General features: G+C 45.0%; 1 protein-coding gene across 4 annotated transcripts in view; it reads right to left on the reverse strand.

Annotated features, from left to right (window-relative positions):
- The window catches only part of usp7 (ubiquitin specific peptidase 7 (herpes virus-associated)), a 40,437-nt gene extending 16,941 nt beyond the window's left edge, over positions 1-23,496 (reverse strand). For 2 of the 4 annotated variants that reach the window (XM_080009268.1, XM_080009267.1), the window contains exons 1-15: positions 23,132-23,332; positions 16,030-16,134; positions 14,188-14,386; positions 13,381-13,519; positions 13,060-13,148; positions 11,696-11,804; positions 10,704-10,834; positions 10,541-10,595; positions 10,357-10,437; positions 8,810-8,900; positions 6,614-6,696; positions 6,048-6,157; positions 4,110-4,287; positions 1,762-1,906; positions 1,322-1,452 (exon numbers count right to left, since the gene is read on the reverse strand). In XM_080009268.1, coding sequence (XP_079865394.1) covers positions 1,322-1,452; positions 1,762-1,906; positions 4,110-4,287; positions 6,048-6,157; positions 6,614-6,696; positions 8,810-8,900; positions 10,357-10,437; positions 10,541-10,595; positions 10,704-10,834; positions 11,696-11,804; positions 13,060-13,148; positions 13,381-13,519; positions 14,188-14,386; positions 16,030-16,134; positions 23,132-23,216 — 1,731 coding nt within the window. In that variant the 5' untranslated portion in view covers positions 23,217-23,332. Of the gene's footprint in view, positions 1-1,321; positions 1,453-1,761; positions 1,907-4,109; positions 4,288-6,047; positions 6,158-6,613; positions 6,697-8,809; positions 8,901-10,356; positions 10,438-10,540; positions 10,596-10,703; positions 10,835-11,695; positions 11,805-13,059; positions 13,149-13,380; positions 13,520-14,187; positions 14,387-16,029; positions 16,135-22,348; positions 22,600-23,131 lie in introns of those variants that run through there. The other 2 variants (XM_080009270.1, XM_080009269.1) reach the window with 2 other exon arrangements.
- Between the last annotated feature and the right edge of the window lie 1,659 nt (positions 23,497-25,155).

Raw genomic sequence — 25,155 nt, forward strand, 5'->3', positions numbered from 1 at the left:
TTGGTGATGCAGATTATAAACAAGTAGTAATGGACAAGATTCTCAAGTTTACCTGCAAATGCAGCCAGGGGCCAAAAAGAAAATGAAACGAGGCCCCAAACAGGCTCTCAAGAGTGTAGCTGTGGTAGGGTTGGGGTTAGCCCATATAATAACTCCAATACCTTTGAAGATATTTTGCATACGCACATTTAAAAGTTAAATGACACAACAAGGTTGATATACAGAGACTCATTGATAGACTACATTCTGTCGTGTTGTCCGCACTTTTAAACTCCTATATAATTCCACTTTTCTAAAACATGTCTATTCTTACTGTTAAAAGGTTTTTTTTTTTTTTGTTTTTTTTTTTTTTAAACAAAAGATTTGTGTTGATGACGCTGTTCAACATTCCCTCAAAACACATAAACAATGCAGAGATTGCCCCCTTCAGCAGGGTGTCAAGTCCCCATTCAGCAGGGTGTCAAGTGGCCATATGACAAGAGGCCATGTGGCTGTGTTGGTCCTCCAACCATTTGCATTCTGGGAGCTGGCTGAATGAAGTCAAGTGTGGTGGGAAACTTTGAAGGTGCTTAACTCAGAAACACAGTTTCACCACACACCCATCCCCACACTCACTCAGGAGAGGAGCCCTATCATGACATGTCTTTCTGCTCCTGGGCTTATTTCACCTAGCTCACTCTCTACAATGAACTGTGGGTCTGAAACCCTGTCGCTTGTGCTGGCGCGCACACACACACACTTTATTTTCGTCCACCAACCACAAGCAAGTGCAAGTGACAAAAAAAAAAAGAAAAAAGAAAAAAAGAATTCACTCACACTGCAACAAAGGATGAGTCAGAGTGTGTGTGAACATTCAGTGTACCCCTCCCACCCACAGACTTTTAACAGCATGATCTGAGCAGAATGTCTGAGAAAAATAACTCACTGGAAGGAAATTAATGCTGAAAAACGACAACTGTCTGATTCAGGCTGCAAATCTCATTTTCCTTTTATGATCATGTACAATATACACCGAAAAAAATAAATAAAAAAATCTATGATTGACACAGCGTCGCTCTCGACAGCAGAATGGGTAGTTCTAGTTCAGATTGGCTTAAATTATATTTAACTGTTGGTTTACATCGCTGTTTAAGACACGAAAGGGATAATAAAAGAGGAAAAAAATAAATTCACTAATGTTTTTTGGGACCTAAATATGGGTTTATAGGCAAAAAAAGTTTGACAGCCACAGGCCCAATGACCTCAAATCGGCCATTTAGCCGGGTAGAAAATTTATACCAGGTCGGTATATTCTATTTTCTCCGTGGGCACCAGGTCTTACCTGGACCTGCATGTAAAGGTGAGCCTCCTGGCGCTCCTTCCTCTTCTGCGCCTCAACCCGCTTCTCCTCCTGCAGGCGCTCCACCAGCTGCTGGGGGATGTCTACATCCGTCACGGGCAGCAGCACCTCACCTGGCGGAGCGGAGGGGAGAGTAGATGAGCATCAAATAACGGATCACATTTCCTATCTTATTGGGCCTTTATATTGTGATGAAACAATGAAATCATATATTTTGATCAAGATGTTGAGGAAAATGGTGGATTTCCCCCATCATCCCTCCAGAGTAGAGGTAGCTGAAGTGGAGTTACAGTAGACGAGGAGTAGTTAGAATTAGAGTAGAGGTAGAATAGAGGTAGAGGTGAAGTAGAGGTAGAGTAAGAGTAGAGTTGGGAATAGAGTTGGGAGTTGAGTTGGAGTAAGAGTAGAGCTGGGAGACTCACCAAGCTTGGACTCACGGATATATACCAACATGTAGGCGTTAGTGCAATGGCGCACTGATAGGTCATCGTCATGGCCGCCATAGTTGTGTTCTATGGCCTCCTCCTTGGTGCAGCGGGAGACCACGTCGTCATCAAATTTACACCACTGTTGTAATGGGGTGGGGGAAGTTGGAGACAAAGAGCCACAAGGTACTTAAGACAACCATTTGTACTGCATTTCCATAGTATTTCCCAGCATGGCCAACCACACGGACTCTTATGGGGATAGACAACAGCGGCACAACGTGTCTGGCTTCTTCAAACGTCGTGTGTTGAATGCAGGGCTATATCAACACACTCGACTTATTGGAACCTTCTTCCAAACCAGACCTTCTAACCTGAACTAACTGTTCATAGCACAACACCGCTGAGCGTAACTATTGGGAAACGCTAAGTATCGCTCTGCTGAAGCTTCTCTGTGCTTAACAACAGGGCTGTAAAAAAAAATAAAAATAAAATACAATAAATTGCATCTCCTAATTTAAATCTCCTTTTCGAAAATATAATATATATCGTTTTTCGGGGTAAAACTGACACTTTGGCATGCAAATGAGCTCGTTTGACTACATCCGTGGGACGAGAAACAGGAAGTTGCGCCGCTTGCTACTCATAAGCTACTGTAGCCACGTTACACTCTGGATGAACTGCGAAAATTGCAAAAATTGATTTAAAAAAAAATGTGATATCACTGTTATTGAAAGCATGTTCAGAAATAGACTAAGTGAAGGGCTATAATGCGACTATATGCTTCAGACTTGAGCGTTTCCCCTGTATGCACCTCGGAGCAACCCTACACCGCTGCTCAATTATGAGCTGTTTTTTATCCCGAGAGGAGGAGAGCGCTGTCTTGTCGTTTTAGAAACTAACGTTATTGCTCTGTGAACACTTCATATCCATGTCAATTCACACACCTGTGAATAAAGCATATAAATGAGAGACTTTGCGCTTACCTGATAATGTCAACAGAACGACCATAACAACAAGCAGCGGAAATGCCGATCACGGTCATCAGGATAACTGCACGTGAGTATGGCTGCACACGGAGCGCCGTTGGCACGGTAACGGCAAGTGGACAGTTAAAAGAAACTGTTATAACCTCACTCCTCACACGGACCCGAAAACCGCAGGCTGTGGGGGAGTCGTGTGAGCGGGTGCTAAGTGTTAGCAGATTGCCGGCTACAAGTGTAAACACACGGCAGCATGGGCAACGCTTCCGGGTCCATTTAGAGACAGAGACACCTGGAGGCTGCAACACCTATTAACTTCCAAACACTTCTGAAGCACTATTTTGGATAGTGGTTGATTATAATTATAATAATAATAATAATAATATTAAGCGTGAGGGCCACCGCGCATAGTACGCACGCACGAAAAACCTCCTCCGCCCTAAAACTCCATCCTAGAAGAACCAGTGGCCTTTGCTTGGGCTTCTCACTCTGTTTAAATGCAGTTCAAAGGGTAGATTGAAGTTTCTCAACAGTCAAACGTTCAGCGAGGTTGTGCTATAAACAGTTCTAAATGATGGGAGCGTCATTCAGGAAAAGGGTTAGGATTCACTGTAAATATCGCATTTCTACCAATACTAATTTCTGTATCCATCGCATCGCTGGCTCCTCATTAGAGCCGTCACAATTATACAAAATAATCAGCGGATCGCAATAACACGTATTTGAGCTACTCAATCGTGTTTCAACCCGAATGTCAACGATTTTTAGTCAAGTTAGGAATGTTGCAATAAATTCAATGTTTTCATCAGATGGTTTGAGGCACATTAATCGTCCACCCAAATTCCAATAAGTGGACGTGTATTTTATAATACTATGTCAGTGCCATAAAACGAACATAAAAGACAATCCAATTGTCAACCACAATTATTTGCTGGACAATTAATCGGCAAATACAATGTCATGACCCTGGAAGCCCCACTCCTGATTCAATAGTTAGTTAGTTATATTTAATGGGAATTTGGTTACTTCCAAGTTTGCATATCGTGCTGGCCGGAATTTCACCTTGGAAAGGCTGATCAACTCAAAGTACAGTATGCATTATCTTTACCAGCAAGACGCAAAAACAATTGCGATAAATTCAAATATTTGATTTAAAAAGGTAAGCAAATCGAAAATATTAACACAATCGCAATATTTGGCACCTAAAGTTGCCCAAGTTCAAGAAGTCTTTCAAACAGCCGCGCTTGTTGTGCAAGCCCCTTCTAACACACAAAACCGTTGTTATTGTCACTAAGTGGCTAGTGTGTGTGCTAATGTGTGTATTTGTTTGTGCTTTTAGTAGAAAAAAAAGGTTGTTCTCACTATTGGCTCCTTGACACTCACTTTGCCGTCTCCTTTGGGGTTAAGATAGACGACATAGTGACCGCCGTGGTTGTCGCCGCTGTGCACCAGCACGGCGTGCAGGATGTAGTTGGCCGGGTCCTTGGAGTCGGGCTTCTGCAGAAACTCGTCCAGCGGGAGCTGCTCCGGGAACTCAAACCTGTGGGCGGTGGCACACAACATATATATAAAAACATGCTTACTGTACGTGTTCAAAATTCCATGTCAAAAGGACTTCATATATTTACCACCACGGAAAACTTGAATCTTTCACAGTAAATCAATAACAACATGTTGATCGAGTGAAAATTCCCCACTTTAAAGCGAGGATTCTTCACATTGCACCAAACAGTATCGCACAGTCTGCAGATGCATCTCATGTGCATTACAGAATATTCAGTCCCAATACAGAAATGTAATATTTCTGATAAACTGTAGATGGTAAACGTGGTGCATTTTAGATAGCGCTTTTCTAGTCACACAACTCAAAGTGCTTTCCGGCGCGTACCTCACATTAACGCATACACACACTTGTGCATCGATGGCAGTGGCGGTCGTGCAAGGCGCACACCAGCTCAACGAGAGCAGTTAGGTCGAGAGTCTTTGCCCAAGGACACTTCAGCACGCTACCAGGAGGAGTCGCAGATCGAACCGGCAATCTTCCAATCAAGAGACGACCCGCTCAACCACCCGAGCTACCGCTCCCCCGTTTATGTGTATCAATACAAGGCCGGTGGCAGGTATCGGTGACAGCATCAGGGGGATGACTCAGAGCCTGGGAGACTACAAAACAAAACCCGCTTGGCGAAGGGGGGGCGGAGTGTGCGCCCGGCAAGTCTTCCCCGTTAATCTCCGAGGCCATTCTTCCTTTTGACACCGTGTCATTAACGCGCGCCTCCTCTCGCTAGCTGAGCGGGTTTGATCGCAGAGCCGCTAAAGGTGTCACTGGGGCTTTACTCGGGAGGGGTGGGGGGGGGGTAGCCGCTCCAGGAGAGGCTGCGGGGGCGAAGTCGAGAAGTACGGCTGAAAATACGACCAACGAACCCCGCAGGCCAAAACGGCCGATGACTTTGTTCGAAAGGACGAGGGTCCACGGTCGGCTTAACATCATATTTGGGTCATTCGCCCCATAAAACATGCCCCAAATGAATTGATACACATTCACAGAGGATGTGAAATTTCAGCGTATAGGCCTTTAAAACCACATATATGCCATTTCTGCTCGTGAAATCAATAAGACGATGCCCCCCGTAATGTGAAGGATTATTGAATACTGCTCATCGCCCTGAGAATTCATCTCCCCAGTCTAATCCCTACTTGTTTTTTTGTTTTTTTTGGCCGTCTGTCAGAGCTAGCAGGCCCTTCAATGAATTCCATGGTCCAGCGGCGACACATTGGGCCCAGAATGGTGGACAATCTGTGCAGGAGTAAACGACTGGCCGGCGATGACATTGAATACGCTGTACATCTAACAAACAACAAAACCAAAATATGTGGAAGGTTTGTAGCAGTGAAGACGGCCGTGTTTCGGAGCGGTTCTTTGTACCATTCCCAATTGATTCAAAGTCTGCAACCTCTGCACATTTTCTTAGTTCTCCTGACGTAGAAAAGATTTTGGAAGAGAGCACGAAGAGGGGTCCCCAGAACTGTTTGGTCAGAAAAAACGCCTAATAATAGGGTGTCAATGGCTGCATTCCCTTTTTTTTTTTAAACATCTGTATGGTCAATTCAGACGGCCCTTTAAATCACGGAGGAAAACTGTTGTAATTGTTAATATATATATATATATATATATATATATATATATATATATATATATATATATATATATATATATATATATATATATATATATATATCTATATCTATCTCTCTCTCATTTTAAGCCTCCGGCCTGGCTCTGAGTCTCGTCGAACCCACCTGTCGTTGATCTTGATGTTCTGGTCGGTCTGCGGGTCGTACATGAACCTCATCAGCTGCAGGTGGAGGATCGGGGGGAAGGTGAGGAACTTAACGCCCTTCTCTGCTTCCTAGAAGGCCAGGAAACACAGGCGTACAATGTGTTATCTTTCACGGTGTTAGGATGTGCACCTACAAAGGGATTTACGGTATGGCTTGCGGATAGAGCCAGGTCAGTTTCTGCACCGGCCTCTACAACAGCACTTACGGTAACATTCTGTTGTAAAGCTTGTGGCTACGTGTGTAAAGAATGAATGATTATTAAAGCGGTTTCCCGCACACACACACACACACACACACACACACACACACACACACACACACACACACACACACACACACACACACACACACACACACACACACACACACACACACACACACACACAAATGTGATTAAATCGGTATTACAGAATAAATAAAGCAGGGCAATTCCCACCAACCATAACATATCGCAGTAAATAAATAAAATACAGAAAAAATAAAATAAACACACAAAGCCTGAGAAGAATGGTAAAACACTTCACCTGCAGGCCGTGCTCCCCTGCATCGTATTTGTTGTCTCCGTCTAACTGTTCTGTCGCCACATAGTCTTTGAAGGACTCAAAGACTGCAGGAGAAGTGAGAGAGAGGGGAGTTTTATTCTCCAGCCGGTTACACACAGTATTTGTTGTTAGACCATGTAGCAACATCATCGGGAGTGAGGCCATAATTAGCGATGGGAACGTCGAAAATGGGAAAGAGGGGAAATGGTTATAAGATCTTTAAATAGATTAGAATCTCACATCTATCTGCACTCGCATGAAAAGTCTATATGTAGATTACATTAGCAACACAATGGCAACCGGTGATTAACAAAGCACATTCTGAGCAACGCCAGGCTTCTAGCTGCGTTGATGCAGGAGAGAACAAACATAGGAACTACCGTTTCAGCCCATCTAAAGTTTTGGGTTGCAGGATACAATGCGCTCAAAAAGACCGTAGTCACTCAAGAAATGGTTTATTTCCATCGTCTACAAAAACACAGATGATTGTCTGGTTGTACACTGTACACACCTATCAGCTAAAACATAAAAAACACCAAATATTGTGTAGGTAGGTGGTATGTGTCAAAGTAACATCCACATTAATGCCAGGATCCAAAGTTTCCCAGCAGAACATTTCCCAGAGCATCACACTGCCTCTGACGGCTTGTCTTGTTTCCATAGTGCATCCTGGCGACATCTCTTCCCCTGGATGCACACACATCCAGCATCAACACATCCACATGATGTAGAAGAAAATCTGATTCATCAGACCAGGCCACCTTCTTCCATGGTCCAGTTCTGATGCTCACGTGTCCATTGTAGGCGCTTTTGGTGGTTAACAGTGGTGTCAGCATGGACACTGACTGGTCCCCATACGCAGCAAGCTGTGATGCACTGTGTGTTCTGACACCTTTCTATCAGAGCAGCATTAACTTTTTCAACAATTTGTGCTGCAGTAGCTCTTCTGTGGGATCTGACCAGATGGGTTAGACTTCCCTCCCAACAAGCTTCAATGACCCTGTCACCAGTTCACCGGTTGTCTTCCTTAGACCACTTTTGTTAGGTACTAACTACTGCATATACCATGCTGTTGTTTTGGAGATGCTCTGACCCAGTCGTTCAGCCATCACAATTTAGCCCTTGTCAAAGGTACATTACATTACATTGCATTTAGCCGACACTTTTATCCAAAGCGACTTACAATTATTCAAACACCGACGGACGCAGCCATCAGGAGCAATTAGGGGTTAAGTGTCTTGCTCAAGGACACTACAGCATGCTAGCAGGAGGAGCCTGGGATCGAAACCAGCAACCTTTAGATTACTAGACGACCAGCTCTACCTCCTGAGCTACCGTCCCCAGTTGCTCAGAACTGACTGTTCACTTGCTGCCTCATATCTCACCTCTTGACAGGTGCCATTGGAACAAAATGATCAATATTTTTTGCTTCACCTGTCAGTGATCAATGATGAGGCAGCTGAGGCTGTTTGTGTTAATAGAGGTTTCCCGTTGGAGACTGGGGGGGGGGTATGCATGTACATCATGTGATGTCTTTCAAACGACCCCTCTGCAGTAAAGCTGAGCGTTTGGGGATGGCAGAAGACCGGTGGGAGGGCTGTACTGGTCACAAGAAGCCATTAAAAAAAACAAACAAAAAAAAAACAAAACCCTTGCCCAAGAAGAACATACACACACGCTATCAATAAAGAAGGAATCCTCTACAGCTTTTGTTTTATTGGACACCCTGTGGCGAAAAGCAGTATCCTTAAAACTACTCTACACTTTAAACACAGCATCTGACACGTGGGACGCTGCAGCTACCAAATAAAGTATAGACTTTATATAATAAAAGTAGATACAATACAATATATACTTAATGCAGGTGCAGACAATGGTTTCCATGGTTCCATGTTTTGCCACTATAAGGCTCTTTATTCTTGCAATGTTGTTTTTCTGTTTTTCCAAAAGGTTTAATGCGAAGCAGAGAGGGTGGAGAGACAAAATGCTTCTTTTATCAAAGCACAGCAGGTATGTGGTTTCACCAGTGAATCACTGAGCTCAAAACAAGGGTGGGACAAGTCAGTACCTAGAGGTAGGTAGGTAGGTGTGTGTGTGTGTATGTGTGTGTGTGTGTGTGTGCGTGCGTGCGTGCGTGCGTGCGTGCGTGCGTGCGTGCGTGCGTGCGTTGCTACTCACTGTTCTTCTTCCCCTTTATACTGAGCTGGATGTCGTAATAGTCCTCGATCCTCTCTGACCGGTAGTCCACATGCTTGCACTGGATATATGACTGGCAGAGACAAAAGATGACATTTATGAGAGTATTTCCAAAGAAATAAGTGCCAATACTGAATTTATTTAATAAATTCATGCTTTTCTGTTACAAATATGAATTCTACTTAAAAAAAAAAAAAGAAAAAAAGGCAGACAGGCTTGTGGAATTACACGTCTTCATGGAAATAGCAGCGGCTTTGGATCTTCCACACAAAATTATTGATTTGGCAGATCCAACCAGGGTTTCTGTTGTTCTGGTAATTATTGTTCTTTTTAACTGGGAAGATCTGTTGAAGTCCAACATATTGAAATCTCCCCAGTCATAATGTCCAGTGAAAATACTTCACCCTAAGCACAATTTAGAATTAGTGCTGGGCGATGAAACGAAGAAGATTTCTTCCCTAATGCCAAAATAAAACGGGCTCGATAATTTCGAGTCTTGCGCAGTTTTGTTCATTTACAGAAGCGTGAGAAAATTGGCAACAAAAAGCCAATCAAATCGGTCGATCTGAAGCTGACCTTTTGACCTGTAGCCAATTAGGTTTGTCAATATCGAAAGAACGTCGTAATTCTTATTATTACTCCTCCTTGCTGCTGGGCGTCAAACAGCTTGACAACCTATATGGAATTTTGTTTGCAAATTGTTATTATACTGCTTCATTTTATCTGAGAATATGTAGGCCTAAAGCTGAAGGAAATTATTTGTGTTTACGTGTTTCCCCCACGAACGTAGGCTAGCTTTATAAATTGTTTTTATTGTTAAAATAGTAGTATGCACACGACTCAATTGACAGGACTTATTTAATTTAGAATATAATGGCTACTACGCAAAAGTAGCCTACTTTTCAATTAAAAAGCATTAAAAATCGACATGTCTTGATGATGTCATTCTGTATATAGCCTGCCTATCAATTGCTTTTAAGCTCAAAAAACACAGATAGTATTTGACCGGAATTTCCCATTCCCATTAATCCAGGACATTGAATTCTTCCAGGACATGTGGACCTGCAACAATTTGGATCCTACACAACTTACTGTATGTATATATGTGGGTCAATGACATGACCCAAAAATCTCTATTAAGCACACTCAATTTGAAACCCCTTTCAATTTTCCAAAAACAAGGCTTATTTAGGGTTGTACCGCCTGACATTTTTAACTAATTATGTCAAAAATCGTAGTCTTTCAACTTAATATACGCGTGAAGATACATATGTATTTTTACAAAATAAAAAAAAAACTACATTTAGCACAGTATAGCAGGTATCTCAATATATATACTTGTGTACTCCCCTCTAAACACCTTTTGTCATTTACCCATGTGCATGTCAATCACACTGTCACAGACTTTTTTTTTTTGGCTTTAAAACCGATATTGAATGTTATGTTCAGCACAGGGTATGCGCTTTATAGACCGGGTTCCCAAAATGCCATTGGGTGCGGTGCAAAAAAACGGACGGAAGAGAACGTACCACCATCTTCCCTCTGAAGAGCTTGGGGATGGTTCCTTCGACGCATGTGCCTTTCATTTTGTTCTCCACGTTGTCTAGGAGCTGACACACACACACACACACACACACACAGACACAGACACCAGGGTCAGGATTATTGGACAAGCCAGCCTTCTGACCAGCGATGGATAATGAGATCACTCACCACTCTGCACAGCTCCTGGACGTCATGCTGCATGAAACTGTCTAGAGTCTCCCACCTATGCAGAGGGGGAGAAAACACGCCATTGGTTAGTTTCCAAAACAAAAACAAAACCTCACCACATCCAGCTCGCCAGGCAGAGGCTCCGAGAGTATCGTGCTTTTACCCGAAGGACTTTGTGAGTTTCTTGGTGCCCACGGGCTTGTCGCTGTGCTGGAGCTCGTAGAAGACCCTCTGCAGCGCCAGCGGGACGCTCTTGGACGAGTCGTCGCCCTCCGTGGGCATCATGTACACCGCCTGAGGGCGTGACAAGAGAGCGTGAGGCGTCAGAGGAACTTCACACATACACGCCCGTTATCGTCTTTAACCAAGGTTGAAGTGGTAATCTGAAACATTATTTTGGCCGAAAATACGTTATTCCATACTCTTTCCCCCATTCAATGAATTTGAGCTATGCATGAGTTTCTCAATGTACTGTTTCCGTTGTTGGTGGCAGGCTACACCTTTCCTGGAAATAAATGCAAGTCACGGTGTCAAACATTTGACGAACGTTCCCCAAAAAAAAATATTTTTGTTGAAAAGCAACTGAATCCTAGTTATGTCCAAACCCAGTAAAACAGAAAAGGGACCCCTCATACCACTCTAACTAGGAACTAACTTCTCTGATTGTCTGCCTGGTGACAGCACAAGTTTAATACACTGCTCAATACTACCATGTCAGATTTGTTGACCATCCACGTAGGCGTTATTTTTTTTCCCCTGTTAAAAATACACTGCTGCAAAGTGTATTTACATTCTGATGATGGGCTCCCGTAGCCGGTTTGTTCAGGGGTGTAGCTGTTAATCCCAGTATGTTGACTAAGTAAGTGTGATTTTACTTGAAAGGCTAAAAATAAAGACTTGACTAAATGTGTATGCTTTGTTTTCCCCCAATGGCAATCAATCGAAATAAATAAATAAATAAATAAATTTATCAAAGGAGTGGTCGGTCCCCATATCCAGGTCTTACAAAATCTGTCGTTTGTGCTTTTTCCCCCGCGCGAAACTTTTCCCCCACAGCCCTAATTAACTTATTGAGATTGTCGGGCAAACTGCCGACTATTAAATACACGTTAATTGACCATGTGGAAGCAGACGCTGTTATACAGACAGACATACCCGCCGTAGCTGGTTGGTGAAGAAGAGCGTCTGTAACAGGCTGTTCATGTAGCAGGTAGCTCCCTGGTTCTTCAGGCCCACGTAGCCTGTGTGTTTCTTGGAGTCCCAACTGGGGGGGGGGGGGGGGGGGGGGCGCACACACACACACACACACACACACACACACACACACACACACACACACACACACACACACACACACACACACACACACACACACACACACACACACACACACACACACACACACACTTTATAAGTCACATAACCTCCATCCTCAGCATTAGAGACACCAGCTCACCTAATAGGGGTGTCACAATTGCAATTCAAAATAGAAAGTCAATCAAAATGAGCGTCCGAACTTCAATGTCACAAGCAGGCTCGTGATTCTCTCCGTATTTTAGTATGTAATAAAGTCCGATGTCGTCACCATATTGGGGCGGTCAAGATCTGGTGGTAAACAAATGCAGTGTGCGCCGGAGGTGTGCGGGCCCCTCCACGGAGTTGAATGCGGCTCGCTCGGCTCCAAACCAACTTTCACGAAAGTTGGTTTGGAGTGGCGGGCTCCGGAGGGATCGGCTGTGCCGCATCCCTCATTGCACACTGCACCAGCCCATCAGCGGGACTCGATCACTCCTATATAGCAAACGCAGAGATGCATAAGGTGAGAGTTGACAACCGATTTGATTGCGATTTTATACAAGTAGAAGACAAGACCCAGCCAGCAATTTGCCTTTTACAGACCTGCCAACCTTAGGAAAATATTTTGAGTTCCACAGCAGTATAACAGGAAGTCTCTGTGACAGTCTAACAATGAGTTAGAGCCAGTCACATTGAATCGTTGATTTATGAGAATCGTGACTATGGCCATCCACCTAGACGAACCACGGCTCATTTGCGAAGCGGAAATCAAAGAGCCCTTTCGGGTGGAATCGCTTGGATAACAGCTAATTGGTTCCTGCCTTTTTTTTTGTCGGTTGGGGGGGGGGGGGGGGGGGGGGCAAGATTGTGTTCCGCAGCCTCCCCACCCCACCCCCGTCTTTCGTAACTCTTGCGTGAAAAGCCATTTTGACAGAACAAAACGCGAGTCGAGCAAGTGGGTCAAAGGTTTGTTGTATAAACCTGTGCATGAGTGGAAGGGCTGGAAAAATAATAAAATGAGGAGGAGATTTACCCAGTGGATATAGGATGTATAAATCAGTTGGAATAAAACAACGTAACTGTGTGATGTGCAGTCTGCTCCACTGCTACTGACATTTGGAGAAATAATCTGCTAAGTGACGTCAAATGGAAAATGTACGTCTGTATTTGTACGTGTCCAACCACCTGCTGACTGAGAATCGGGAGGCGGTTAAAAGACTTACGCGACGCCGTGAGGAGCGTCTGCCTGGACGTAGACTTCGAAGGAGACTTTGTCATCGTCGATGAAGCCCCTATCCGGATCGGTCACGTCCTGAAACCGGAAAGAATTGTTTTAGTGCGCAAGACCACTGACACGCTATACAGTGGAATCCTTATTGCTGCCCGACAACCCCCCCGCCCCTGTTCAAAATACCCACAACTCCTTTGCCTCAAACTTCAGTTTGTCTATGAGGAGAAACTCAAAAGAATGCTGATGTGCACATTCCTGCATTCTACTACAGTATGAGCAAAATTATAGTAGATACCAGATCAGTGTTACTCACACTCCAGGACATGAAGTTGGAGAAGCCCCAGTCGTTTTCCTTGTGGAAGAAGAGGTGGCTGATCCTGCGGCTGAAGGACTTCTCGTCGTCCTTGTAGTTGATGATTTTCAGCATTGCCTGGGCATGGCACGACCATGACCTAACGCGGGGAGAGAGAGCGGTTCGTCAAGTCATCAGGAGCAGCCAGTGTGTAAATGAACCCCGATTGATCAATGCTGGTATCGTGTGTCGATTACATACAGCAGGAATGTTTAAAATCTGAGGTCTGAATGCATTCCATACTGTCTTCCTCTCTAATTTCATAAATGGGTTATGAATAATTTTAGCAAGCCTTCAGGAACTACATTCTGCCAATACGCAGTCTGTTTGTGTGTCAGTTATTTTCAAAGATATGCGCAGGTATGGGTAACTCGTTCAACAGTTTGGGCAGTATTCTATGTTTAAGTTGCAACATTTTTCCAGAAGGAAGTTCTATCAGGAGGTGAAACTACTTGCAAAATAAACAACCTTAAGGCCAATGTTCTGATAGCTCAACAGCCTAGGCAAATATGCGACGTAGGGGGGTAAAAGCCGGTTCGGCACTTTCTGATCTACGCTAAATTCGCTCATCTGTTAATTTGCCTAGCGCCAACTTTCTGTTGACCTTTCTGTAAACCAGAAACACCAATGTAACACATGCTTCCTTTGCAGCTTTTAGCACAAACGTGTTTGTCATGTGCAAGAAGGCGAATTGGAGAACTTCCAGCTGTTTGGGTAGAGTGTGTGTGAGGGTGCGTTTATCCCCCCCCCCGCACCCCTGCAACCTACGTGGAGTCGGACTCTGCGTTGCACTGCAGGAAGAAGCCCACACTTTTCTGGTGCGGCCGGTCGGGGTAGAAGCGGGGCATCACCATGATCTTCCATGGCAGGTTGCGCACGAAGCAGGACGGGCTGAGCACCGACTCGCTGAGGCGGCTGAAGCGCTCCACCACAAAGCGGAAGGTGGCCTCCGACCGCCAGCTGGTGTCTGGCATCACAAAGTGTAAGGGCAGAAAAGAGAAGGTGCCGATGAGGAGCGGTGCAGATGGGGGAGTAGAAAAAATAAAAATAAAAAAAGAAGGTGCAGAAATGGAAAGATGGAGGGAAGAAATTAGTGGAAAAGGAGGAAAAGCAACAGGGAGGAAGAGGTTAGAAGGGCGAGAGAAGTGGGGAGAGGGAGTATAGAGGGCATGGGGGTGGGATCAAGGAGTAAAATACTTGATTCACGTCTTACAAACCGTAGGCCCAGATTGGACTGTTATTTTAGGTTCTTTAGAACATAATTACTGACATGTAAAAAGTAATATCGTCCATATTCCCCAATTAGTAACATCAGACATGCGTGTGTGGCTCTGGGAGAAATATGATCCACAAATACTTATATTGTGGATATTCTACGATACGACACTCTAAAGGGGACCTATTGTGCTCCTTTACATGAATTTTCATTCAGGTCTCAAGTCCCCAAAACATGTTTTCAAAGTTTTTTGCTGAAAATACCACTCACATTATGCATTCGAGGCATTGTGACATGCCTCTAAACCCAGACTGTTCCAAAACGGGCCGCTTCACTGTGTGTAGCTTTGATTGTGAATGAGCAGTTCTGAGCCAATGGGGTTTGCGCTTTACTCTGGGCTCCAACCGTTCGGACTAAGGACCTCTCTGACCAGTCTGTACTGGGTGCGGCGTACAATAGCGTGGTGTGTGTGCGCAGTGTCTCAGCGTCAAGCATCTCATCATGCATCACCATTCTCAGTCTCGTTCCCGCAGTCGGTCAGTATTCACTACACTAGCTTTCGCCCCCTTACCGTGAAATAACACGGGTCCTCGCTTATCGACCAATTTGCTTAAAGACCTGGTCCTAGGAACGGAACTCAGTTGTTAATTGAGGAGTACCTGTATTTACTCTGTCCACCAAAATATGTTTCTGAACAAATTTGAGGTGAGAAACAAGTAATCCAATTGGTCGGTGAATCCAGAATCCTCACTCATATTAGATCTACAAGGCCTCATTTAAAAGTTAGGTCAGAGTTTGTTTGCTGTACTCCAAGCTTGTGGGAGACACCGCACGGTGACGCACTGGGACTCCCGCGCGCAAGGATTTTTTTTGTTTCATGTAAATGCGGAAAATAAAACAAATACATCTATAATAAAAACACACTATTTCTATTGGTTTTGTTTGCAGAAACACACAGCGGATCCTATGGTGCAGATGACCTTATAAAGGAATCCGTGATGAGTGTTCGGAAGCCTGAGCGCTTGGTTCACAGCGATTACTTTGTCGTTAGTTTACCTCATTATGTGACATACCGGCCACGTGTAATATGAACATCTGACTTTGTAACTGTGTGTGTATATATATATATATATATATATATATATATATATATAGATCTAGAGAAAGAGAAAATAAGGAAAAGCATAATTTGTGCCTTGCCTTGTATCAGCGAATCCCTTGTGTTGAGTCAGGGCTGTGTGTGTGTGCGCACGTATTCATCATTTGCGGCAATGTGATTGTGATCCAGCCAGCCGATTATCACGCATTACAGAAGCGGCTGTGTTTGTAATCAATGTCTAACTAAGAGTGAGTTAGACCCAGGCATGCAGGATTCCTGTGTGTGCGCTCCTCACCGTCCTCCATGTCTTCCTCTGTGTTGTTGTGTCCGTCTGCCATGGCCACGTTACCGTTGATCACCGGGTTGGCTGGAATTCTTGGAGGTTCGTCCGTTTCCCCAGCTAAACACACACACACACGCATAGTTAGGAGGGGTGTTTTTACTAACAGCATTCTAGAAAACGTGCGCTGTTCTTGCCCGAACAGCCAATCAAGAGTGCAGGTTCAGGCTGCACGTGGTGAAGGACACGACCACAGGTAACAATCAGGTTGGTCTCCGGTGGTGTATTCCCTCAAGGCTGCTTCATAGTTCTGCACCGATAAGCCATGTATCTATGACACCGGCGTAGCCTGCAGAGGCCGCCGCAGCTTTCGCGTACCACTCCAGAAATTGAACTATGTGTCGAGTCGGCACAAGACCTCCAGTTTCCATTACCGCTAACAGCGAAAAATAAAATGGAGCAGATCGAACGGAGGTTGGCTGAGGAAGTTCGAAAATATGTAAATTTATAAGACGCATCATATACTGATTATACAGACCAACAAACACTGAATTTGTGGTGTAAAATATCCGCGATCCGGTTTTATTACGTCCATGCTAAAATACTTGACATTGCCATCTAGCGTTTCGGCGGTCTACATGCGTACTTCACCTACGCATAACCATAAATACAAGCACCGGCAAAGACACCCACAGCGTACCTACAGCTGCTCTTCGACGCATAAAGCAGCTGTGAAGGTCGCTTGGATCAGGTGGCGATAACCCACATAAATGGCAACTGACGGTCTGAGCTCAGCTGGTTTGCTAAACGCCGCTTGGCACTAAACAAGCTGGTCTCAGTGGAGTCTGATCAGATGGAGATAGTACATGCGTACTCAATATTTAAAAACACGATTACTAAAAAGGTCGATGCTGAAGATATTTATAAAGACAGAAAAACATCCTGGCAATCGATCACCAAATGCATCAACAGGTCATTTATAATATTACTTCAACTGATCAAGTAAATGATCTGCATGTTCCATTTATACAAATTGCGTTCACCTAAAATATTGTTTTAAAAAAATAAATAAGAAACAACCTGATACAAACCTACACCAACTTGCAATTTTATACTTGTTTTTAATTCACTTTTTTTTTTAAAGGGGACCCATTATGAAAACCTAACCTTTTCAGTGCTTGTGCACATACATTGGGATCCCTGATGGGTCTACTAACACACAAACTGTGAAATAAGACAACCCAGTCAGTTTTTTGTGGGCTGTTTGTTTTAGAAAACATGCCAGAAAACAACCTATTCTGATTTTTGATCCCTTCGTAGGTCAAAGGGCCCACAGTAGAATTAGAACCACGCCCCATCTCAGAGTAACTCCACCCACAGTTGGAAAAATAACAAGCGCCACTGGGAAGATCAACTGTCTGTGAAGATACTGCAGATGATGGAACTTATTCTGCTGTTTTCTTAAAAAATAATAATAATAAAAAAACAAGCATGCGGTACATAGAGTGTAGGATGATGCGCGCGAACAGCTGTGCATTTCATTGGAGATGTATTAATTTGATTTTCCAACATTTACATGAAACAGAAAATCCCTGCATGTGGTGTCTCGTAGGTCCTGGTGCGGTCCCCCCTGACAAGCTTGAGAAATGGCAAAGAAAGTTGGAGCAAACTTTTCAATTAGGCCTTGGAGATCTAACAAGTGAAGATTCAGCAACTGGATTGCTTATTTCTTGCATTAAATTTGTTTAGAAACAGATTTTGGTGTACTGATGAGGTGAAATCAGTGAATATTTACGGAGTGAATACAACAGAACCTGGAAGTGAAGCTCAAACCCTATTGGCTCACAGAATTTGGGGGCCCCAGGAGGGTGGCATCACCCATTTAAACAGCCCGTCTTGGAAAAGATGGTTAAGAGGCATGTTAGAAGGCCTAGAATGCATAATCTGATGGTATTTTCAGAATTTATTTTGGGGACCTCCTGTATAAGGGTCCTCTTTAAGAGAAGGACGAATGGTCACAAATAATTGTATTGTGCTTGTGCACCTTTTTTTTGCCATGGTATGTTCAGTCACACTAATATCATAATTTAACTAATAAATGAAGGAACCTCTGTACTACTAGACATAGTATGTATGACCTTAGATTATCTCGACAACCGTTCATCCAATCCACTTCACCCAAAGACGTGCAGTGTCTAAATTTGTGCAATTTGGACATGGGACACATGTAATATTAATTGTTAACGGGAACGGCAAGAGATCGGTTTCACTGATCGTTTTATGCCGGTGTTGCATTTGACAGCTCACGCAACGTGCACATGTAAAGGATCTTCCATCAGCACAGTAACAAGCACCAAGAAAGCGCAAGTGAGGAAATGCGAGAAACCCATCCCCATTTTGGTATCAATCCTATTGACACTAGAATCAAAATTTAAAACAGAGACATAGTATTGGTTGTACAGTGGCACCTTGACTTAGGACTGTAATTTGTTCTATAAGAACGGTCGTATGTTAAAACAGTCGTATGTCGAAGCAGTTTTTCCCCATATAAATTATGAAATCATGAAGGGTGAAAATAAACAAAATACACAGCACAAACAGTTAATATGAAAAAAATATCGATACGCCACAAACAACGTGCATACACAATGTAGGTCGCCCGCTGACTGACTGCTGACTGCAAATTTCCACGGTTGTATCGAGCAGTCGGTCGCAAGTCGATACAAATTTTTGTGACTATCGCTACTCGTATCTTGGATTGGTCGTAAGTAGATGCAGTCGTTAGTCGAGGTACCACTGTATCCATCATTTTGGTATCAATCTGCCACCCCTACCATGTAAACCGCTCCGAACAGACATGCTTTGAACGAGCACAGCACTAGCAGTCTATAATATAAAATAGCAATATAATGTATATAAAACATGTAGGTACCTACAATGTACAGTTGCAAAAAATAAGATCCTGACATATTATGTAAAATAAAAAAATGAAATTAACGTGCAATTGAATTACATTGCAATTGGTGGTCCAGGAATCCAACAAAACTGCCGATTGTTAAAAAGTAATTTGATGCATTTATGCTCCAGTTAAGGGCTGTAACACATAGGGCGCTTCATAGGGATGCAAGGTATATATATATTGTTTATTTTGAGAGGTGATTCTCTACCTTTCATAAAGAGGTTATTCGGGGACCCTATGGAACTATTCTACAGAGAAGGCAGCCTTCATCAACAGACCAATCACTTGGGATTGTGTAAATATTTAAATATAAAAAACGAAATAAATGATATGTATATATATTTAAATAATGACTAGGTATATAAGGACATATTGTTACAGATTATATTTTAGATATAAACACACACGGTCAAAAGTTTACATACAATTGTAAAGAACATGTGTTCATTGGGTTCATTACTTTTTTCAATGAGGAAGAGAGCAAAAATGACATATTCAGACATGGTCATTAAAATATAGAGATATTAAATATTTTCTTCCACTTTCACGACATAATTACAATGCAGAACTTATTATGCGGAACCAATGTCAAGCATCGGTTTCGTGACGGACGCTGAACACTGACCCTCTTAGCGCTACTAGCCTGCTCCCGACCAGGCTAGCCAGCCCCAAGGCACATGTTACCGTGGTAACCTCGCCAGTATCTTTTCTAACGGGATCCTAGGAGCCCCCTGGTCCCAGAGGTTAAGACAGGCTAGCGGGATTTAGCGACCTTTGGGGGGAACCATGCTACTACGGCTACTTAAACAGACGACGAGCGCTCGCCATCCTCCAAAGGATGAGAAGACTGTCGACAACAATGGGTCACAACACAACCGGTGACGCTGGCCAAACACGCCCGACACAGCAAAACAAAAACAAAAACAACACCCACCACCACAACAACCGGAAAGTAAACACAAGCGATCGCAGAGCACGGCTGACACTGGGACCGCGCGTGGGAGCGTGCCCGACGACGACCGTTGTTTCTCACCATAACATTTAAACTGCCCGTGGAGAGTGGTGAAGTCCATTGTTCAACTCAGAAACCGGTCACTCCAAACAGCAGCGGGTAGTGGTTGACGTCAGTAGTCTTAATCGTAATGTTGTGCGTGGCCGGCGGCTCTTGTCCAGCGTCGCTGGGAAGGGGTCAGGGGTGGGACGCTGTATCGCGCCGCGTCCAGGCTCGGTTCGCCCTTGTGAAGCGCCCGGTTTCTACGCGGCGCGTTGAAGCGCGTATCGAATGGCGGTGACGTGCTTGTGACGTCAGAGGCCCGCCGGAAGGGGCGTGATTCGTTTGAAAGTTTCAGCGCAACCATCGCAACTCGAGGTTCGTTTATCTGCTCTTCCCCCCCCCCCCAGGCCTTGAAAATTTTGGTCATATGTAAAGGCACTTCGAACTGTTGTTTGTGTGTTGTATCAGCGTTTCCCCGATCTTTTTTTTTCTCTGCCATGCCACACACACGATTCAATAACGCAATGGCACAGCACTATCCCATACTATTATAGCAGGCACCACTGTGCTTACTATGGTCTGCTAATATTTCTGACTTTCAGTGTGAAACTTGAGCTAATGGTGATGAACACGGAGCCGCTATCCTGGCTCAAACTTATTCATTGGTGCATGCTTGCAATTTCTATCTTACACCACGAGAGCTTGTTTCCGCTGTTTATTTTAAGTCTGTGAAATGTGAAAGTTTGCATGGCACAGTGGTTGAAGAACACTCAAACATAAACTTGCCGAAAACAGCGTAAAACAGAGAGGAATGAATCAAGAATAGACAGATATAGGCTGGATTATTAATAGCATCCCTCTCTCCATCCATTAGACTACTGGGTCACCCCCAAAACGCACTCTATTCAAACTCTTTCCAAATACAGTTTGTAAAAAAAACAAAACAGTAAATAAATACAGTTGTAAAAACCCTTTAGAGACACTTACGCTTCAGCTGGGTGAACCCAGAATGTTTAACACAAGTTGATTTGTCGTTGGCTCATTATTTTGAGATCAGCATGCATAAAAAAAACAAAAACATGTAAATACAGGAAATTAAATCTCAATGAATGACATCCTTCCATGAAAGCCCTCACACACCAGGAAAACAGGTGGATTGTTTTTTAATACCTTTGCCATTCTCAGCACAGTTCGGGTGAGGAATATTATACAGTTGATGGTGCAGAAATTAGGTGAGATGAGTGGGGGCAGCTGCAGACACAGTGAAGAGTGTGAGGTACACTTCACCACCGTGTACTTGATGCGTGGGGGCTGCAATAGTTCCACAGTGACCGTGACGGGGCAGTGATCAATGCATTGAAACAGTGGGAGAGTGGGGGTGGGTGCACCTCCAACTAAAGTGTTGTTTTCCCCACCTAGAATCGCGTAGCTCTTTCTATTATTATTGTTGTTGTTTTTAATACGACGGTAGGGAAACAAAAACACGTCCCACGGGCACCGAATGACGCATTGATGCCGAGGGGCTACCGCGGTCCCAGGTTGACGTTGATCGCTTGTATCCACGGATTCCCCGTTCCCGCACCTGGGACTCGGCGGGTGACAGGCCCGACCGGCCTCACTCGGAACGGGACGAAAACAAAAACAGACATCATTAAAAATGGCGAGGGCCCACGCGTCGGAGTCCTGTACAATGAAGCAGCAAATCCCCCCCGCTCCGCCAGAGCCGTGCGGGAGGCGGCTTCCATGCGGGCCCGGCCAACATTCACGCCGCCGGCCGGATAACAATAAAAAAAAATAGTAATTGTGGAAAAATATTGCAGTAGCTATTAAAAGTCATCAAAATCATCTCGGACGTTTAGGTGGTCGAACCTGAGATTTAAAAAAAAAAAAAAAAGCTACCGCCGGTAATATTCACACTGACGCATTCAGTTAGCTGGTGCTAGGCTAGCGGGGTCGGGACCGGCTTGGGAACTGGTTGTTTGCGGGGAAACGCACACGCGGCGACTCAAATGCGTGGTTGGACGCCGTTTATTAACGAAATTGGATTTATTTGTCTCGAAGGGAGGGGTGGCATACAGCCTGGACAGCTCAACGAGGCCGGACTGGATCCGAGGCCTAGCTGGCTAGCCGTGGAGCGGCCGTCGGAAAACACAGACCTCCATTTTGGAACACCACACCCCCCTCCTCATCCTCCTCCTTGTAGCCTGCTAGCACGCTAGCCGTGCAAGTGAACAGAGAGGAGCGGGCCCCTGGGCTAATTCCCGAGCTACCAGTTGACGCGCCCCCCCCGAGTCTAGTTTATTTACCTCAAAATAAAATAAAAACAACAAGAAAAAGGCGACGCCCGGCTTCCAAACTTAAAGTTAAGATCTGTGTCTTACCTTCAGCACAGCGCCGACGGACACAGTTCGTTGCGTGCCCGCTAGTCGCAGAGTGGAAGCTAAAACTGACTGGAGCCCTCGGTCAGAGGGTTCCAAAAGCACTTCCCATCATCCGTGAGACAACGCTGGCTCAACCCCAGGCGCCGATTTGTGTTCCTCTTTTTTTTTTTTTTTTTTTTGTTATTTTTCAAACGCCGCGGTCGGTTAAGTCCACTCAAATCACGGCGATGGCGCGAGGGCAGCGGGGTCGCATCACCTCGCGTCGTGGACAATCGATGCCACCATCGCTCCACGCAGCGACGTCCACCGGACGTGTTGACAAACCGTTCGGACGCTAATCACAACAGAGCGGCTCCATCCCAGCCCCCACGGGGACATGTGCATTATGACACCGACGGCAGCTGCGGTGTGTGTGTGTGTGTGTGTGAGAGAGAGAGAGAGAGAAATACAACGACTCGACCCCAATGAATGAGTGTTGGGGGTCGGGACGTATCGAGATTAGAGTGGCCCGTTGGACACTGGAAAACATTAAAACAAAAGTCAAAACAACGTATTGATTAAAAAAAAAAAAAAAAAACACTGGCGTGGCCCGCCACACGTGAATACACTGCAACGCACCATCAGCAGAACTGAACCTGCAGCCGGCACCATCACGGGCCTCCGTGTTTACTGTGGAGTTGCACTCATCCCGGTCGCGCGTTCGATTCGCCTTCGAACCCATTTCACGAAACGGGCGTCCCGGTGTGGACTGGGGCGGTTTGCGGCGGTGGTCTTAAGCCTTACCTTCCATCTCCATGTCCTCGGGCTCGCTGAGCTGCTGCTCGCCGGCTTTCTGCTGCTGCTGCTGGGTGTGATGGTGGTGGTTCATGTCGGCAGCCGCTGTGGATGTTGTCGTGCTGCTGGTGGTGTCTTTGTTCCCCTCGACCTTGTCCGGGGTCGGATCGGCGGGGGACCGGGCTCTGGGGTCCTGCTGGTGGGGCGGTGGTGCTGGAGGAGGGCTGCGGGGCAGGTGGAGCCCTGGCGGCCGGGCCTGCTCGATCGGGGCCGCGGCCTTGTGTGCGGTCAGCGCCGGGGACCGAGGAGGGGAGGCCGGCGGGGGAGCGGGCACGGAAACACGCACGTATTTGCTCGCTATTCGCCCAATCTCGGCACCTTGATGGGGTTACAAGTCGCCGGCGGATGGGAGTGTGCGTGGGGTGAGGGGGCTATCTCGGGCTCCAAAGGATCGGAAAGCCCCGCGGGATTAACGAATAAAAACTCCGGCTTTTACCCCCCGAGAAATGTGGGGCAGCGAGGTGGGAAAGACAACTCGCAGCCCGGAGTAAACACAACCCCCCTGCTAGCCAGCACTGGGCAGCCAACCGTTTATATCGGTGCAACAGCGAGGGAAACAACGAATCATTTGCGATCGCAACACCTCAAACGACTTTCCCCGCAGTGTCCCCAGTCCGTACGCTCCTCGGATGGTCCCTCGTCTGGCGGGGAGCGCAGAGAGGAGCTATCCATTCAAACCCGCTTCTAGACTGGAACGGCGCCGATCTAACTAGTTCACACCGACGCGGTCGCGCCGCGCTCCGACACGGGGCGAGAGACGGAGAGAGAGAAAAAAAAAAAAAAAACCAAAAACAAAACAAACGAATCGTACGCCTAAAGCACCTCGACACGACGGACGTGGGCGCCTCTTCGCATCTCTAGCGTGTGCTTCCGCGTGGAGATCTGCCCGGTCACAGCCCGTAGCCTCGCTGCCGTGGTTTCGTCGCGCTGACTCCGAGGTGGAAGCTCAAAATGGCGGCGGCGCTCCCGCTCCGTAATGTCACATCCGCGTGGATCCGAACGGAGCGGCGGCCTGCGGCTCCCTGCCCGTCCCGCTACGGTTTCGCATGCAACCCGATTCTATGGAGCCCGACTGTGAATCCGTTGTTCGTTTATTAATATAAATATATAATAAATAATTGCATATATTATTATTTTTTTTGTGTAAAAATATACAAATGTCTCTTCATTAAAGCCTTGTTTATCAACTACTGTGCCGCGATGTTTTTTTCCTTCTTCAAATTCCACTCATAAATACCAAAAATGATGGGAAATAGCTTAATGTTGCATGATCAAAATAATCAAATCAAGATGAAAATTCAAAATCCTTTCCAGCCAGAATACCAGCTCTGAAAACAAGCTCGAGTTTCACCCTAAAAAAAAGTGAGCTCTATTACTAGGCCATAACAATAAGCAGAGTGATGCGTGTTTGTGACGTTTTGTGACGGTTAACGGGACAGCGCCTTACGATCATTTTTATTGTGAATAGCGTCGAGGCAGAGGGAGTCAAGTGGAATAACAGGTCTCTCTATCCACAATGAAAAGTAATCAGCGAAACTATTGATTAATCGATTTATTTTGGGAGGTTTTTTTTAAGTTAAAAAAAGGAAAATATAAAAAAATATACAGAATATACAAATTGTGATGATTCTACGCCCAGGATAAATGAACTCAAAATGCTATCGTGGCAGTATGATTGTTAGTATATATAACATATATAAACATTTAGATTGATATTCTGCACAACATGAATACATATGTATTAATACAGAAGTCCATGACAATAGATACAAATCATTACTCTCTGTTACTCCCAGTTACACTCTGTTATTACCATTAGTTTCTAAAACCTAAGTTAGTGCAATGTTAAGCGGCTTTCCCCGCTACCTACACACATGTTAAAAGTGAAGTCTTTGAATTTCTCAGATGAATAACGCTTGAAGAAAAGACACATACTCCCGCTAATGAATGGAATGATACGATCGAAATCAGCC

The sequence above is a fragment of the Zeus faber genome (assembly GCF_960531495.2).
Source record: "Zeus faber genome assembly, chromosome: 11".
Taxonomy (NCBI): Eukaryota; Metazoa; Chordata; class Actinopteri; order Zeiformes; family Zeidae; genus Zeus; species Zeus faber.